The sequence below is a fragment of the Blennius ocellaris genome, assembly GCF_963422515.1.
Source record: "Blennius ocellaris genome assembly, chromosome: 3".
In the NCBI taxonomy this organism is placed as follows: domain Eukaryota; kingdom Metazoa; phylum Chordata; class Actinopteri; order Blenniiformes; family Blenniidae; genus Blennius; species Blennius ocellaris.
In genome coordinates this window covers 2,552,288-2,570,399 of record NC_137652.1, presented here as the reverse complement: position 1 = coordinate 2,570,399, position 18,112 = coordinate 2,552,288, and the positions used below count along the sequence as shown (strand labels likewise).

General features: G+C 49.3%; 3 protein-coding genes across 3 annotated transcripts in view; 2 read left to right on the top strand and 1 right to left on the bottom strand.

Moving 5' to 3' along the window:
* The first annotated feature begins 667 nt into the window (after positions 1 to 667).
* Positions 668 to 4,301, top strand: psmb3 (proteasome 20S subunit beta 3). Its single transcript, XM_080520649.1, has 6 exons — positions 668 to 805; positions 1,979 to 2,163; positions 2,975 to 3,082; positions 3,525 to 3,702; positions 3,977 to 4,071; positions 4,169 to 4,301. The coding sequence occupies exons 1-6, from the start codon at positions 803 to 805 to the stop codon at positions 4,215 to 4,217; spliced, it is 618 nt and encodes a 205-aa protein (XP_080376775.1). The 5' UTR covers positions 668 to 802; the 3' UTR covers positions 4,218 to 4,301.
* Positions 4,302 to 4,438: 137 nt separating this feature from the next.
* LOC308149024 (phosphatidylinositol 5-phosphate 4-kinase type-2 beta-like) lies at positions 4,439 to 12,369 on the bottom strand. Its single transcript, XM_080520648.1, has 10 exons — positions 11,762 to 12,369; positions 10,977 to 11,074; positions 10,733 to 10,829; positions 10,424 to 10,576; positions 10,171 to 10,317; positions 8,696 to 8,734; positions 7,702 to 7,815; positions 7,140 to 7,401; positions 6,952 to 7,055; positions 4,439 to 5,959 (listed from the first exon to the last, which is right to left on the bottom strand). Exons 1-10 carry the CDS (start codon positions 11,918 to 11,920, stop codon positions 5,879 to 5,881), a joined length of 1,254 nt encoding a protein of 417 aa, XP_080376774.1. The 5' UTR covers positions 11,921 to 12,369; the 3' UTR covers positions 4,439 to 5,878.
* A 1,517-nt stretch (positions 12,370 to 13,886) lies between these two features.
* Positions 13,887 to 18,112, top strand: part of LOC308128623 (polycomb complex protein BMI-1-A-like) — a 10,490-nt gene continuing 6,264 nt past the window's right edge. Inside the window, exons 1-2 of the mRNA XM_080494254.1 lie at positions 13,887 to 13,945; positions 14,562 to 14,692. Coding sequence (XP_080350380.1) covers positions 14,575 to 14,692 — 118 coding nt within the window. The 5' untranslated portion in view covers positions 13,887 to 13,945; positions 14,562 to 14,574. The remainder of the gene's footprint in view (positions 13,946 to 14,561; positions 14,693 to 18,112) is intronic.

Genomic DNA, 18,112 nt, shown 5'->3' with positions numbered 1-18,112 from the left:
GCTCCACTTTCCTTTATATATATATATATATATATGTGTGTGTTTATAAGAAATGTGTTGGTGCACTACTTTCTTGTTTTTATTCCTTTTCTCATTCTGTTCTTATTCCTGTAAAGTGCATCATCATGGAGTCCAGAAAAAAAGTCAATAAAAGTATATCCAAAATAGTTTGAACAACCATAGCTTGCATCAGTTTGTAGAACTAATTTTAACGGATTGTTTATAATCTGGATTTTCGTAAGTAATATTTGTAGTTAAAAAAAATTCATAAAGGCTGAATATGAAAAAATAATGAAACAAACATCAACATCTAAAAATATTATAAAAATATAACAGCGTTTCCGGAAGTAGTCCTGTGTGGGCAGTGACGTCACGTCGGAAGTGGATATCGGTATGATCCTGAAGTCATAACGAAAAACAAAATACTTTTGCAGTGAAAAAAAAGAATACAGATACGTTTTCAAATTTCGTTATTTGATCTGAACGGGTCGAGCGTTTGTTGTAATCTGCGAGTTTTAACTGTAATCCCAGTTTTGATTTCGCTTTAACGCGCCTCTACCGAACTATACGCGCCCGAGTCACGCCTCCATTCCTCCAATAGCAGCAGCGCTTTCCAGAACCAACCAATCAGCGTCGCCTACCGTCACAGCTCGAGCATCATGGTCGTTTGATCCCGGTGTGAAACCGTGTAGTCACTGTAGGGAGCTAACAGCTAACTGCTAACAAGAGCCGGAATATAGTCGCATTTGTCACAAGTTACACTTCGGATCCTGTCGGGATTAAAAACACAAACAGCCTCACGATGGTAAGAACCTCACACATGAGTTTAAAGTGTTTAAATGAGCTGGTTAGACTGACTGATGTTAATGCTAATGCTGATAAAGCTAGCTCCCGTAGAGTTCCACAGTGAAAAGTCTACAACGTTTTAATATAATCGTTTGAAAGGTTTCTGTTCTCCAGGCGAAGCTGTTTTAGAAGTTTAACTTCACAGTTTGTTTTGTGTGTGTAAACTGCTGAGCTCGTGCTTCATCGGAGCAAAGCTTCTGATTAAACGTTAAGTCGAATCTTTACAATGAGGGGAACTTTATTAAGATGCTCCATTACACAGGTTGGTTTTCTGAACTTTTTCAGAACAAACTCTTTAAACTTCACTGAAATATCCTGTTGATACTGATTGATTCATAATATTATAAACTAATATTCTACTGTAGCTTCTAGCAGATGCACATTTTCTCTCACTACATGTAATAACTCTATTGGCGTGGGGATTTAAGTGGTTAGTTCATCTTTAGTGTTGATATTGAAGCCTGAAATATTGAAGATTATCTTACAATAGTTGATTAACGTCTTTTTGAGACGTTTGTCTCTTATGTCAGATTTATTCCTGCAACCTGGAAGAAATCTAGTCCTGAACTAAAAACTGATTTAAACCAGGATGTAAAACTAATATTTAGAATTTGCGTGCTATAATTGTTGTTGATGTTAAATGAGGACTAATTACAGTTCAGTTCTGTTATTGTCCTTTGTTGTATTTCTCTTTTAGATTTATTGAGTTGTTTTTGCCTTGTTTTTCTTGTATGTAAAAAGCCGGATTATCAAGAACAGCTGAAAGGTTTCCCTCTGGCATTAGTAAAACATTCTATTATACTCTTTTGAATTCTCTTCTCTTCTCTTCTAAAGCAGATCAACTCAACAGTGTTTCAAGATGCATTTAACTCATTCTTCTGTAGAAAATTTGATATATTTTCTGACTTCTTTTGGAGTCAAATGTTAAATTAACTGCACATTTACAGAGAATCAGAGTTCATAAGTTGTATTAGTTAATTTTTTTCCAGCAAGAAACATTGAGTCAATTGAATCTAAGTTCTATATTAACAGTTAATTTTATAGCCACTGTCACCAGAAACACATCAAGCGTCCCTGGTTTCTGCTGTTTGATCAACTTGACCTGAGCTCAGTTTTTTTTTGCCGCTTCCAGTCCATCATGTCGTACAACGGGGGGGCCGTCATGGCCATGAGGGGGAAGAACTGCGTGGCCATCGCAGCCGACCGGCGCTTCGGCATCCAGGCTCAGATGGTGACCACAGACTTCCAGAAGGTCTTCCCCATGGGGGAGCGGCTGTACATCGGGCTGGCGGGGCTGGCCACCGACGTCCAGACCGTGTACGTGTGTCTCCTCTAACCACTCGTCTTGTTTCTCCTCTAACACTCGAACACTTCACACTGAAACCTGCTGCTACTAACTAGCTAACTAACTAGCTAACTAACACTGCCCGTGTTCAGTCCTTCCACCGAGGACGGGACCGTTTCAGATCTGACTCGCGCCGTTCTGAATGTTTTGGCTCGTCTCGTTCTCCGTCCACACGAGACAAAAGCGTCTTTTTTTTTTTTACCTTTTGTTCTTCAAAAGCTTCCCGTCCACACGTGAAACATCTGCATCCACGTGAAACATCTGCATCCACGCGACACCAACAGATCCACTCAACATGATGTAGTACATCTGCCAGGCCTGTAGGTGGTGCTGTCGCTCACAGAGGTTCACCGAAAGCAGAGAAAGCGACGAGCATCAGTAGCTTCTGCGGCGCTAGCGAACGTTACATGAAACTGTTGCCGTGGTGACGGGGCCGCGGTTCACGCTACTGTACAAATAATAATAATTCTGTCATCTGTATTATTTAACATTTTCATTTTGCCTCCGTGCTTCCTGTTTCCTTCTTAAAGAGCAATGAAGTGAGACGTTCTAGTTCCTATTGATGTTTAGTTATTGATATTATTGGTCTGGTCGATCAGGAGCGTTCAACTCGTCAACAACTCGTCCTGCAGGTTTTATCTGTTTCATCTCATGCTGATGTCGTCATCAAGCTGGTAAAGCCGAGAACGTGCAGGACTGCCGCCCACGGGCCTCCTGTTCTAGATGTTCTAGATGTTCTACACCTTATTGACGGTAGTAACTCGTGACGTAACGTGTGTTCAGAGCTCAGAGGCTGAAATTCCGACTGAACCTGTACGAGCTGAAGGAGGGACGTCAGATCAAACCCAAGACCTTCATGAGCATGGTGTCCAACCTGCTGTACGAGAGGAGGTAGGCCCACACACACACACACACACACACACACACACACACACACACACAGAGACACACCTACACCTGTTCTGAGCAACACCAGTAAAACAATAACAAGGTTTCTCTGTTGACTTAATAACATGTTAGTAGCTGGTCAGTTTACTGACTCTGTCCTGCTATTAGCATTAGCATTAGCATTATGGAGAGCTGCTGTCTCTCTACTGAAGAGCAGCTCTGTTACTATCTCTCTGAACTCCTGTTTACTGGAAGAGCTGCTCCAATTGCAGCTGTGTTTTCTTTTTAAGATGACAGATTATAGAGCATCTTCCTCCTCTAACACCAGATTATAGAGCATCTTCCTCCTCTAACATCAGATTCTAGAGCATCTTCCCCCTCTAACATTGAGAACACACACACACACACACACACACCCAGGGCTGACCCGGTCTCCTCCCGGCAGGTTCGGGCCGTACTACATCGAGCCGGTCATCGCCGGACTGGACCCCAAAACCCTGGAGCCGTTCATCTGCTCCCTGGACCTGATCGGCTGCCCCATGGTGACGGAGGACTTCGTGGTGAGCGGGACCTGCTCGGAGCAGATGTACGGCATGTGTGAGTCTCTGTGGGAGCCCGACATGGTGAGTACCAGGACCACGGCCTCCACCTCCACCTCCATCCTCCACCACCTCCACCTCCATTTAACGTACAAAGCGCAGGAGAGAGTGGCACCTCGTTAAGATCGTCTGTTGCCATGGAGACGCTCAAGCGTTTGACAGTGATGTAGCTGCTGCATTAATCCAATACAATTGTTCTTTTTTAAAGCTGTTATTTGTATTTAAAAAAAAAAGGTTTCTGATACTCCTTAAACTTGTGGCCCCCCATCTGATCCTGTGTTTGACCTTTGACCCGCAGGAGCCAGACGACCTGTTCGAGACTATCTCCCAGGCGATGCTGAACGCGGTGGACCGAGACGCCGTGTCGGGGATGGGCGTCGTCGTCCACGTCATGTAAGTGAAACGCCGCCCGTCTCGCCGGCGGCTCAGACGCGATCGGGGAAATTGATCAAACCTCCTTTTTTTTTTCTTTTATTTAATTCCGTCGCAGCGAGAAAGACAAGATCACCACACGAACCCTGAAGGCCCGGATGGACTGACGCCCCCCCGCCGCCGCCGCACACACCTTTTCTATCCAGTGTCTTTTTCTTCTCGTGTTGCTCAATAAATAAGGTCCAAACCATCGAGTCCACTCGTCCTCAGGTCATTGAGCGGGTCTGGCTGCAGGGGGCAGCAGCGAGTCAGTCCCAGTCTGGTGGAGCAAAGAGGAAGGAGCTCATGGAAACGAGCAGTTGCATTGTGCGAAGTGCAGTTTCATTAAAAAAAAAACACGAGCTGGAGTCGCCGACTTTGATATTCGATTTAATTTGTGTAGAAATGACGGAATCCAGACGAGCAAAACAAGATAAAACTCCCTTTAATATGTAATGAATCATTTTCAAGTAACCTCCTCGTCTAACGTCCGTCGGTAACAAAACAATACTGTATACAAACACAAAGTTGCTACATTAATGTAAACAAGATAAAAAATTGATCCTTACGGTAATAAAACGATCCCCCCCCCCCCCCCGCTTTTTTTTTTTCCCTCCTCCACGTGGAGGTTTTCCTCCACCCAGCTCCACCTTTCAAACTATTCACAAACAATATGGCAACAGAACATTCAAACACTTGTTTTTTTTGTGGGTTTTTTTTGTGGTTTTTGCCGTTTTGACGCTCAGTTCAGTTGTTTGTCGGGACTCACGTCAGCCATGCATCTTCATATTGCATCAATACACCGTTAATATTCACGTGTTCATCCAACCGCCTGCTTTTTACTGGTGAGAGGAGTTCGTCATGCAAACTGACTGTGTGTGTGTGTGTGTGTGTTAAAGTAGAACATGAGAGGAACTGAAGACACTAACAGACAGAAGCTGACACTCATTCAAGGCTTTAGTGAGACAGTTTCCGTGCTGGCGTGAGGAGGAACTGGGGGGTAGAGCCGGTGGGGTAGAACTGGGGCGGTAGAGCCGGTGGGGTAGAACCGGTGGGGTAGAACTGGGGGGGTAGAACTGGGGGGGTAGAACTGGGGGGGTAGAGCCGGTGGGGTAGAACTGGGGGGGTAGAACCGGTGGGGTAGAACTGGGGTGGTAGAGCCGGTGGGGTAGAACTGGGGGGGTAGAGCCGGTGGGGTAGAACTGGGGCGGTAGAGCTGGTGGGGTAGAACCGGTGGGGTAGAACTGGGGTGGTAGAGCCGGTGGGGTAGAACTGGGGGGGTAGAACCGGTGGGGTAGAACTGGGGTGGTAGAGCCGGTGGGGTAGAACCAGTGGGTAGAGCCGGTGGGGTAGAACTGGGGCGGTAGAGCCGGTGGGGTAGAACTGGGGCGGTAGAGCCGGTGGGGTAGAACTGGGGCGGTAGAGCCGGTGGGGTAGAACCGGTGGGGTAGCGCCGGTGGGGTAGAGCCGGTGGGGTAGAACCGGTGGGGTAGAACTGGGGGGATAGAGCCGGTGGGGTAGAACTGGGGGAGTAGAACCGGTGGGGTAGAACTGGGGCGGTAGAACCGGTGGGTAGAACTGGTGGGGTTAGAAATGGGGGGTAGAACCGGTGGGTAGAACCGTTGGGGTAGAACTGGGGCGGGAGAAACGGGTCGATAGAGCCAGAGGGTAGAACTGGTGGGTAGAGCCGCGGCGGTAGAATCGGGGCGGGTCCAGCTGAGGGCCGTGAGGCGGGAGCAGGACTCCAGGTCTCCAGGACTCCAGGTCTCCAGGACTCCAGGACGCCGGTCTAGGACAGGATGTTGGACATGAACTCGTAGAAGCGTTTGGAGTACTGCTCTGGGTTCACGGTGGAGATCTCGGCTCCGGCCTGCGGAGCAAAGCATCATGGGAAATGAAGTGAAAACCAGACTGAAGAGAATTAATCAGAGTGACGTAACAGATTGTGTCTCAAGAAATAAAGAATTTAATGGAACAAAAACTCAAATCTGAGTCATGAGTTGAACCTGATAATCTCAGTTTTATGAGTTTAACCTGATAATCTGAGTCTCATGAGTTTAACCTGATAATCTGAGTTTTATGAGGTGTTTAATCGGATCATCTGAGTCCAGATAATCTCATGAGAAGTTTAACTTTATAATCTTTTTTTTATGAGGATTTTAATCTGGGTCTCATAAATTTTATCTGGTAATCTGAGTCTCGAGGAGTTTAATCTGATACCCTGAGTCTCATGAGGAGATTCATGTGATAATCTGAGTCTCATGGGGAGTTTAATCTGATAACCTGAGTCTCATGAGGAGATTCATGTGATAATCTGAGTCTCATGAGGGGTTTAATGTGATAATCTGAGAGTCACGAGGAGTTTAATGTGATAATCTGAGAGTCATGAGGAGTTTAATGTGATAATCTGAGAGTCATGAGGAGTTTAATGTGATAATCTGAGAGTCACGAGGAGTTTAATGTGATAATCTGAGAGTCATGAGGAGTTTAATGTGATAATCTGAGAGTCATGAGGAGTTTAATGTGATAATCTGAGTCATGAGGAGTTTAATGTGATAATCTGAGCGTCATGAGGAGTTTAATGTGATAATCTGAGCGTCATGAGGAGTTTAATGTGATAATATAAGAGTCATGAGGAGTTTAATGTGATAATCTGAGTGACATGAGGAGTTTAATGTGATAATCTGAGCGTCATGAGGAGTTTAATCTGATAATCTAAGAGTCATGAGGAGTTTAATGTGATAATCTGAGCGTCATGAGGAGTTTAATGTGATAATCTAAGAGTCATGAGGAGTTTAATCTGATAATCTGAGAGTCATGAGGAGTTTAATGTGATAATCTGAGAGTCATGAGGAGACTCACCCCGTGTTTCACAGTTTTGGCAGCGTGTGCAGCTTTCTTCTTGGCGTCGTAGTGCGTCAGGATGTCGATGATGGCCATGAAGTAAACTTCCTTCTTCACAACACCTGAGACACAAACAACGAGCTCAAACAACAACAACAACAACAACAACAAACAGCACTGATCAGCCGCCGTGGTTGTCGTCTCACTGTCGTGGCTCTTGATTGCGTAAACGTCCACCGACGGGTCGAAGTCCCCGGGGCTGAAGAAGCCCCCGCAGTTCAGGGGGTTCCCGGGGCTGTCGGGCGGAGTCCCGAAGGAGCCCGTCAGCACGCCTCCGCCCAGACCGTCGCTCTCGTACTCCTCCTCCTCCCCCACACCCTCCACCTCCATCTCCTCCTGCTCCGCCCGCTCCACGTCGTGGATCCCCACCAGGAGGCTGTAGTCCATGATCTTCAGGGTGGCGAGGAACTGGAGGGGGGGGGAGGGGGAGGGAGGGAGGGGGCACAGGTCATCTTTACAGTTGACAGTAGGTAACCATTGGCCACCACCAGCTAAAGGGGCGGGACTTCCTCTTTAAGTCTGGACCAATCAATGAGCGGTTTTTTTTTTCTTGCTCCTCCTGCTCCTTTCTGGTGACGGCGCCCCCTACCCAGCAGGTGGTGTAACTGCGTGGCGTCGGTCCAGCTCTCACAGTGTCGCGCGAAAATAAACCAAAGCAGACGCGGGAGGCGAGCGACGTCTGGAGCACAAGAACAATACGCTCCTCACCTCCACGTCTCGTTTTAACTTCTCCAGGAAGTATTTCTTGTTGTCGTCTCCGATCTGCAGCTTCTGGCCGTCGTTCAGGAAGTCGTTGTCTTTAAACGTAGGAAGTTCTTTAGCCTGAGGAGACGGACGCTTTAGTCCTACAGCCACACACCGTAGAGCACCAACACACAGATTATAGAGCATCTTCCTCCTCTAACACCAGATTATAGAGCATCTTCCTCCTCTAACGTCAGATTCTAGAGCATCTTCCTCCTCTAACGTCAGATTCTAGAGCATCTTCCTCCTCTAACGTCACATTATAGAGCATCTTCCTCCTCTAACGTCAGATCATAGAGCATCTTCCTCCTCTAACGTCAGATTCTAGAGCATCTTCATCCTCTAACGTCACATTATAGAGCATCTTCCTCCTCTAACGTCACATTATAGAGCATCTTCCTCCTCTAACATCAGATTCTAGAGCATCTTCCTCTAACGTCAGATTGTAGAGCATCTTCCTCCTCTAACGTCAGATTATAGAGCATCTTCCTCCTCTAACGTCACATTATAGAGCATCTTCCTCCTCTAACGTCACATTATAGAGCATCTTCCTCCTCTAACACCAGATTCTAGAGCATCTTCCTCCTCTAACATCAGATTCTAGAGCATCTTCCTCCTCTAACGTCAGATTGTAGAGCATCTTCCTCCTCTAACGTCACATTATAGAGCATCTTCCCCCTCTAACGTCAGATCATAGAGCATCTTCCTCCTCTAACATCAGATTCTAGAGCATCTTCCTCCTCTAACATCCAGATTATAGAGCATCTTCCACCTCTAACATCAGATTATAGAGCATCTCCCCCCCTAACATCAGATTCTAGAGCATCTTCCTCCTCTAACATCAGATTCTAGAGCATCTTCCTCCTCTAACATCAGATTCTAGAGCATCTTCCTCCTCTAACACCAGATTCTAGAGCATCTTCCTCCTCCAACACCAGATTCTAGAGCACACACACACCTTCTCCTTGTCGCTGGCCTCCCTGGAAACCGTGGACCCCTGCGGAGCAGCAGAGTGAGAACAGGACCGGTTAAGGACCAGGGTCGGTGTGAAGACCAGAAGATGAAAGGATGAACCTTCATTCACTTCAGCTCTGAAGTCACAAAACTCAAAAACACTTCCATTGATTATAACGTAAACAAATTTAAAACTTTTGCCCTCTGAACTCTTCCTATGTGTTGATCGTCCATGTTAAAATCACAATCAATAATCAATAAGTCAAGCAGCCCCCCCCACCCAATCTGGACGTTTCCATGGTGATTGGGTTTGAGATGCACCAACACAAGTCAATCAACCAATTGAGAGGAATCAATGATCGGTTTGACGGCTGATCAGCAGGTATGGATGAGATCTAACTTACTGTGGGACTGAGCTTAAAGAGAAAAGTCTTTTTGAATCAAGTAGCTTCAGTCTGTTACTGAGTCTGGATCCATCTGTCCAACAGAAGACGTGTTACTGACACACATGTTGAGGAAAAGCAGCAACCTGGCAACCTTCAGGTGGACGTACCTTCAGGTAGGACGTACCTTCAGATAGGACGTACCTTCTGATAGGACGTACCTTCAGGTGGACGTACCTTCAGATAGGACGTACCTTCAGGTGGACGTACCTTCAGGTGGACGTACCTTCAGATAGGACGTACCTTCAGGTGGACGTACACCTGAAGGTACTACCTGAAGGTAGGACGTACCTTCAGGTAGGACGTACCTTCAGATAGGACGTACCTTCAGATAGGACGTACCTTCAGATAGGACGTACCTTCAGATAGGATGTACCTTCAGATAGGACGTACCGTCAGATTGGACGTACCTTCAGATAGGACGTACCTTCAGATAGGACGTACCTTCGGGTGGACGTACCTTCAGATAGGACGTACACCTGAAGGTACTACCTGAAGGTAGGACGTACCTTCAGGTGGACGTACCTTCAGGTGGATGTACCTTCAGGTGGATGTACCTTCAGATAGGACGTACCTTCAGGTGGACGTACCTTCAGGTGGACGTACCTTCAGGTGGACGTACCTTCAGATAGGACGTACCTTCAGATAGGACGTACCTTCAGATAGGACGTACCTTCAGATAGGACGTACCTTCAGATAGGACGTACCTTCAGGTGGACGTACCTTCAGGTGGACGTACCTTCAGATAGGACGTACCTTCAGATAGGACGTACCTTCAGATAGGACGTACCTTCAGATAGGACGTACCTTCAGATAGGACGTACCTTCAGATAGGACGTACCTTCTGATAGGACGTACCTTCAGGTGGACGTACCTTCAGATAGGACGTACCTTCAGGTAGGACGTACCTTCAGGTAGGACGTGCCTTCAGATAGGACGTACCTTCAGATAGGACGTACCTTCAGGTAGGACGTACCTTCAGGTGGGACACGTTAGTATAGAAAGAGGACTAGTTGAGAGCGTTGGGACGTCGTACCTTCAGGTCGTACTTGCGGTGAACCGTCAGGCGATGACTGAAGACGTTGCGGGTCACCACCATGTACGTCTCCACGCCGTCCACCGTCAGCCGGTACATTCCCAGGAACTGAGGGAGCAGAGTGTTGCCGTGACACTCCACGATAAACTGCGCACACACACACACAAGCATTGTAATCAATTAATGGTTACATGTTTGGGGGCGGAGCTCCAGGAGGCGGAGCTCCAGCAGACGTGGCCCACGGATCTTCTACCTGGTGATACTTCTTCAGGATGTTGTGCATCTCTGCGATGTCCTCACTGGAGACAGTCTTGATAACGAAGCGGTGGTCGTAGCTGGACAGGAAGCGGTTTCCGAAACGCCCCTGGGTGTCGCTGTTGAGCGGCGCGCTCCTCGTCAGCGAGTTCTGCACAACAGGAACACACGTGACAATCCGGGCTCCTCGGGTTCTGGGCGTCCAGTCTGTCTTCTCGGGACATCCTGGACGGCACAGTATCCCCGGGGAGCGGGGGGGGGGGGGGGGGAGTGCGTTTCAACATGGCCGCCGCGGGCCTCCCCTCACCTGGTAGTCCTGGTCGTCGATGCAGAACCTCTCCCGCAGGTTCCTGAACACCATGGGACAGTACTCTTTGAACTTGAAGCGACTCGGCAGGTTTTCTCTGAAAGCAGAACCAGAATGAGGAAGAGGATGAGAAAGGGACACAAAGAGAACTTGTTAAAAGCACAATGTATATTGTTGCCCCCCCCCACCCCACCCCCACCCCCCGGTGTTCAGGTGTGACGGGGCTGCAGGGCTTCACACCTACTTGTTAAATAGGTGGTTGTCCACTTTGATCTTACTGTAGGCTTTAAAGTCATCTGGCATCAGCATAACTGGTACAGGCACATTGTTTAACTCGTTAATCTGAGGGAGAGAAGTGGGGGGGGGGGGGAGGAGGGGGAGGTGGAGGAGGAGGGGGGGCAGACAGATGAGCTCCACATAAACAAATTGCTTAATTAGTCCTGAACAGAACTGAGTCTGTGAAGGTTGACGGACTGACAGCTGTCCAGCTCTCAACATGTCCAGCTGTCTCCCTGTCCAGCTGTCTACCTGTCTCCCTGTCCAGCCGTCTACCTGTCTCCCTGTCCAGCTGTCTACCTGTCCACCCATCCAGCTGTCTCCTTGTCCAGCCGTCTACCTGTCCACTCGTCCAGCTGTCTCCCTGTCCAGCCATCTACCTGTCCAGCTGTCAACATGTCCACCCATCCATCTGTCTCCCTGCGCAGCTGTCTCCTTGTCCACCTGTCTCCCTGCCCAGCTGTCTCCTTGTCCACCTGTCTCCCTGTCCAGCTGTCTCCCTGTCCAGCTCCACTTCAAAACAACACACTGTGTTTACTCCTGCTGCACATGTGGACACGACGCGTTTCCTCATTAATGACTTTAAACTGTCATGAACCAGTTCAGGTGCACAGTTATTAAGTATGCAGTGTAAACACACACACACACACACACGCACACACACACACGCACGCACGCACGCACGCACACACACACACACACACACACACGCACACACACACGCACGCACACACGCACACCCACGGTCCTCACCGTGTGGTTGACCCCCCACATCAGCACGCTGAGGATGGGCTCGCTGGCTCGGAACAGTTTGACCTTCTGCCCTATGAAGTGCTTCTTCTTGGTCTTGGTCTTGCTCGCGCTCCCGGCCACCGCCACCGCCACCGCCACGGCGGTGCTGCAGCTGGACATGGTCCCCCGGTCGGGAGGCTCCGGTTCACGGCCAGGCGCTGCTCGCTGCTCGCACACGTTCTGCTAACACTGCGGGGGTTCCGGGAGGGGGGGGGTCTTACAGGTGCATGGTGGTCGCGGTGCTCCGGGTGGTGTGACGGTGGGGCTCAGCGGTGGAGCATGGTGCTTCTCCTCCGAGCAGGCCGCGGCCAAGAGCGGGCAGCAGCTAGCCGGCCATCGGGGGGGAGGGAGAGAGGGGGGGACTGGGGGGGGCTCCAGCGGCTCCTCCGGGCTTCTCCGGCCGGCTCCTCGACGTGTCCCCGCGGCTGGACGCCTGGGACCAGCAGCGGCTGCGGTCCTCTTGTCCTGGGGGCCGCTAATCCGTCCGGAGTCCGTCCTGAAGCGGATTGTTGTCAATTCAACAACCAGCTCCCGATGGGCTCTCCTCAAGATGGCGCGAGTGGCGCTCCTGGGGCCGAAGCGCCCCCTGCAGGCCGCCAGGGGAACTGCAGGCAGCAACGAGAACTGCAGGCCGGAGCTCCTCCTGCAGGCCGCCAGGGGAACTGCAGGCAGCAACGAGAACTGCAGGCCGGAGCTCTTCCTACAGGCCGCCAGGGGAACTGCAGGCAGCAACGAGAACTGCAGGCCGGAGCTCCTCCTACAGGCCGCCAGGGGAACTGCAGGCAGCAACCAGAACTGCAGGCCGGAGCTCCTCCTACAGGCCGCCAGGGGAACTGCATGAAGCAACGAGAACTGCAGGCCGGAGCTCCTCCTGCAGGCCGCCAGGGGAACTGCAGGCAGCAACCAGAACTGCAGGCCGGAGCTCCTCCTGCAGGCCGCCAGGGGAACTGCAAACCTGCAGTTCCTCCTTCAGGCCGCCAGGGGAACTGCAGGCCGCAGGCGCCAGTTCCTCCTGTAGAAAAAAAAATCTTAGTTTTACAGCTATTGTCCATATTTTCAACATTTTCACACGGATCTCGTCGGCCCAACAACAGTGCATTCAAAGTTTATTGCCCCGAATCCAGTTTTTTTCTTGAACTTCAGCTATTAGAATATTGGGTCATAGGAGCTGCATTCAGAATCTGCTGTGTCTGCGTGAGGTGCACTGGCTCCGCCCACACACGCCCATCTGTGGGAAGAGGAGGAAGTACTTCCTCTCGTGGTGCCATGTGCCAGACCAGGGCTGTTGCAAGGGTCCAACAGAGGGCCTACTTTGATTTGGATTGGTTAAACCCCAGAGTTAAACCCCACATAATATATATGTGGATTTATACGTTTTAGAAATGTTTTAAACTTTTTGTTTGATCTGGTTGTTCAGAGGCTTCGATTCCATTGGACTGGTTTGAGACCATATATGTTTACACTGGTTTTGACGTGATCCGGACTAGTTTGAAGGAGCTTTTAGACCAAATTTGAAACTAATTTGGATTTTTTTTTGTTTGTATTGAGCTGGTTTCATCATTAATAAGTGTCCTAATTTTAGACTTAAGCATGCAGTTAGCTTGAACTGGTTGAAATCCAGATCTGGATGCGTTCACACTTGTTTATATGTCGAGAGACAGAGACTGGACTGATCCTGGAGGGAAAACGAGGAACGAGGAACAGAACAGCAGTTTATCAAACACGGATTTAATTGTCAAAATGCAGTCAGCGAACCCTGACGCTTATAAATGTTTAGTAAACAGAATAAACACATGTCATGACGGGAAAAATCCAGAATTCTGATTGAAGGACAGAAATCCTGGAGCCTCAGGGGCTTTAATGACATGAAGGTGATATAGCTTTATGTTTTATAAACGGGGGGGGGGGGGGTCAGGATCCAGAGTAGGAGAGGGGGGGGGTGAGCGGTGGGGGGGGGGAGTAGATACCCTGTTTGCCCCGTGAACAGGCGACAAAATAATACCACGTGATCCAAAATGGGCAGTCCTCTGACGGGGCTGAAAAAAAAAAAAAGCCATTTTCTGGCGCTGCTGCAAATTCAGTCCAAGTCCAAATAATTCCGGGGAGCGAGGCTGCGAGCGGAGGGCGACCTGGATGTGTGATCAGGTAAGGACCGACCGGGAGCGGCTTCGCTTCCCTTTTTTTTTTTTCTTCCACCCCCACCGGGACGCCGCCGCGCCGCCGCCGCAGCCGCGGCGGGTGTCACGTTACAGCCTCTTGTTCCAGACTGCAGCCTGTCAGTGAATGTAAGATGGCTGCTTTGTGTAGCACCGAGCCGTCCTGCGGAGCTCCGCGGCCGCCCGCAACACCCCTGCCCCCCCCCCCACCCCCCGGGGAGCCACCCCCCCCCCCCAGTGGCTGCGTGCAGCCGGTCGGTTCCACCGGGATGCTGGCGGCCCCGGAGGCCGCGGGGCTCCCGCAAACATGGAGACGCTTCTTTGTTGCTCCGCGGCTCGAGGACGCGCGGTTGAGGCCACGGAGGGTCGCACTGCTGCCTTGCCTGAAGGCAAGAGCCCTGCACCGGGACCGGGACCGGGACTGGGACTAGAACCGGGGACCACGTCTAAGCACCAAGGACGAGCTGCAGACATTCTCTCTCTCTCGCTCTCTCTCTCTCTCTCTCTCTCTCTCGCTCTCTCTCGCATTGTGCACCTTTGCGTGGTTTCACGTGCACGCTGCGCACGCGCCGCACTAAAACCCGCCTCGTGGTTCTGTCCCCCAGCAGACCGGTCCAGATGGAGAAAATGCAGCCGAACCGGATCAAGATCACAGACGTGAATCCGCACCTCACGTGCCCGCTGTGCGCAGGATACCTGATCGACGCCACGACCATCGTAGAGTGTCTGCACTCCTGTAAGTACCCCCCCCCCCCACACACACACACACACGCACACACACACCTAGAGACCCCCCCCCCACACACACACACACACACACCTAGAGACCCCCCCCACACACACACACACCCCCTGTAATCACACCTAGAGACCCCCCCCCCACACGCACACACACACACCTGTAAGTCCCCCCACCATCGTCCAGAGGTCAGAGGTCACAGGACAGACTGTCACACAGTTTTCAATGTTGTGGCTCGTCTCGGTCCGCAGGAGACAAACCTGTCTCTTCCTCCTCCCCGTCCTCCCCGTTGTACTCGTCCTCCCCGTCCTCCCCATCCTCCTCGTCCTCCCCCGTCGTACTCGTCCTCCCCGTCCTCACCCGTCCTCCTCATCCTCCCCGTCCTCCCCGTCCTCCTCGTCCTCCCCGTCCTCCCCTGTCCTCCCCGTCCTCCCTGTCCTCCCCGTCCTCCAGCCACCATGAGAACTACTCAGAATGGTGTAATACCTCTGCCAGGCCTTTAGGTGGCGTTGCCACGGAAACACACCAGAAACTGAACAACATCTGGCCTGAGTAAAGCGACGTCGTCTGCGATTGTTGTTGTTGTTGTTGTTGTTGTTAAAGTGACCACGTCATGAAGAAGGTTCTGAGGTCATCAGGTTGAGAGGCGGGGCGATGATGTCACTGAGAAGGTCGCATGGTCACCTGGTCGTCAAGAAGGCTCTATGTCGTGATCGTTTTGTTAGACGACTCCCTCGCTCTGTCGTGATCGTTTCATTAGACGACTCCTCGCTCTATGTTGCTATGACGTCATTAGACGACTCCTCGCTCAATGTCATGATCGTTTCATTAGACGACTCCTCGCTCTATGTTGCTATCACGTCATTAGACGACTCCTCGCTCTATGTTGCTATGACGTCGTTAGACGACTCCTCGCTCTGTGTCATGATCGTTTCATTAGACGACTCCTCGCTCTATGTTGCTATCACGTCATTAGACGACTCCTCGCTCTGTGTCATGATCGTTTCATTAGACGACTCCTCGCTCTATGTTGCTATCACGTCATTAGACGACTCCTCGCTCAATGTCATGATCGTTTCATTAGACGACTCCTCGCTCTATGTTGCTATCACGTCATTAGACGACTCCTCGCTCTATGTTGCTATGACGTCGTTAGACGACTCCTCGCTCTATGTTGCCATCACGTCGTTAGACGACTCCTCGCTCTGTGTCATGATCGTTTCATTAGACGACTCCTCGCTCTATGTTGCTATGACGTCATTAGACGACTCCTCGCTCTATGTTGCTATCACGTCATTAGACGACTCCTCGCTCTATGTTGCTATGACGTCGTTAGACGACTGCTCGCTCTATGTCGTGATCGTTTCATTAGACGACTCCTCGCTCTATGTTGCTATGACGTCGTTAGACGACCTCCTCGCTCTATGTTGCTATCATGTCGTTAGACGACTCCTCGCTCTATGTTGCTATGACGTCGTTAGACGACTCCTCGCTCTGTGTCGTGATCGTTTCATTAGACGACTCTTTGCTTTATGTCATGATCCTGTTGTTGATGCTCTCTCTCTCCCCTCTCTCTCTCTCTCCCCCTCTCTCTCTCTCTCTCTCTCTCTCTCTCTCTCTCTCTCTCTCTCTCTCTCTCTCTCTCTCTCCCCCCTCCCCCCTCAGTTTGTAAAACTTGCATCGTAGCGTTCCTGGAGACGAATAAGTTTTGTCCTCGATGTGACGTCCAGGTTCATAAGACGTGTCCTCAACTCAGCATCAGGTGAAAAATCTCTCTCTCTCTCTCTCTCTCTCTCTCTCTCTCTCTCTCTCTCTCTCTCTCTCTCTCTCTCTCTCTCTCTCTCTCTCTCTCTCTCTCTGTGTTTCTTTTCATCAGTTCATCAAACCTGATCAATAAATGTGAACGATTCAGTTTGTTCATTTATTATCAGTGAAGACATTCACAGGAAGTGATGTCACAGGAAGTGAAATATTTTAATCTTCTTTGTTATTCTTTCTAATTTGAGTTGTTAAATAATGAAAAAGAGAAATATTCTTTTTACTGAATGTAAAATGTTTTAAAAATGTAACAAAAAACCTTCATTCAGATTAGAATTTTCACATGTATTTGTATTTTACAAATTTATTTAAATGAAAAAAATTAAGATTAAAACATTTTGGGAAAATTGTGATTTGAATTCATTTGATAAACTATTTAACTTTTTTTTAAATTCAGCAAATACATTTTCAATTCAGTTTGTTTTTCAAATATTTCCATTATTTCTTAGTGATATTTTTTTGTCCTCATCGTTCACTATTTTATTTTGAAAAGATGAGATCGCTTCAGTTTGAACGTGACGTTTCGTCCAGTCTGGTGATTTCAATCTTCGTTTTTTTTCTGCAGAGCCGATAAAACTCTACAAGACGTCGTTTATAAGCTGGTTCCCCGGGTTGTTCAAAGGTAAAGTCACGTCCACTGATCAGCTGATCACCTCCATTGATCATCTCCACTGATCACCTCCATTGATCATCTCCACTGATGAGCTGATCACCTCCGCTGATCATCTGATCACCTCCACTGATCAGCTGATCACCTCCACTGATCATCTGATCACGTCCACTGATCAGCTGATCACCTCCATTGATCATCTCCACTGATCACCTCCATTGATCATCTCCACTGATCAGCTGATCACCTCCACTGATCATCTGATCACCTCCACTGGTCAGCTGATCACCTCCACTGGTCAGCTGATCACCTCTACTGATCAGCTGATCACCTCCACTGATCATCTGATCACGTCCACTGACCAGCTGATCACGTCCACTGATCAGCTGATCACCTCCATTGATCATCTGATCACCTCCACTGACCAGCTGATCACCTCCACTGACCATCTGATCACCTCCACTGATGAGCTGATCACGTCCATTGATCAGCTCACATTGTGTTTGTGCTCCAGACGAGATGAAGCGGCGGCGGGACTTCTACGCGGAGAACCGCGTTCTGGAGCCGGGGGAAGTGGTGGAGACGTTCAACATCGCCGAGGACGAGATCATCAGTCTGTCCATCCAGTTCTACGAGAGGAACAAGTCAGTTCAGACCTCCTCTAATCCTAATCTCAGATTATCGCTCACTCAGTCATCAGCCTCCCGCAATTCTGCCTCCAGTGCAACAACAACCCACTGTTAATCCACTGTTAATCCACTGTTAATCTATTGTTAATCCACTGTTAATCCACTGATAGTCTATTGTTAATCCACTGTTAATCCACTGTTAATCCACTGATAGTCTATTGTTAATCCACTGTTAATCTATTGTTAATCCACTGTTAATCCACTGATAGTCTATTGTTAATCCACTGTTAATCTATTGTTAATCCACTGTTAATCCACTGATAGTCTATTGTTAATCCACTGTTAATCCACTGTTAATCT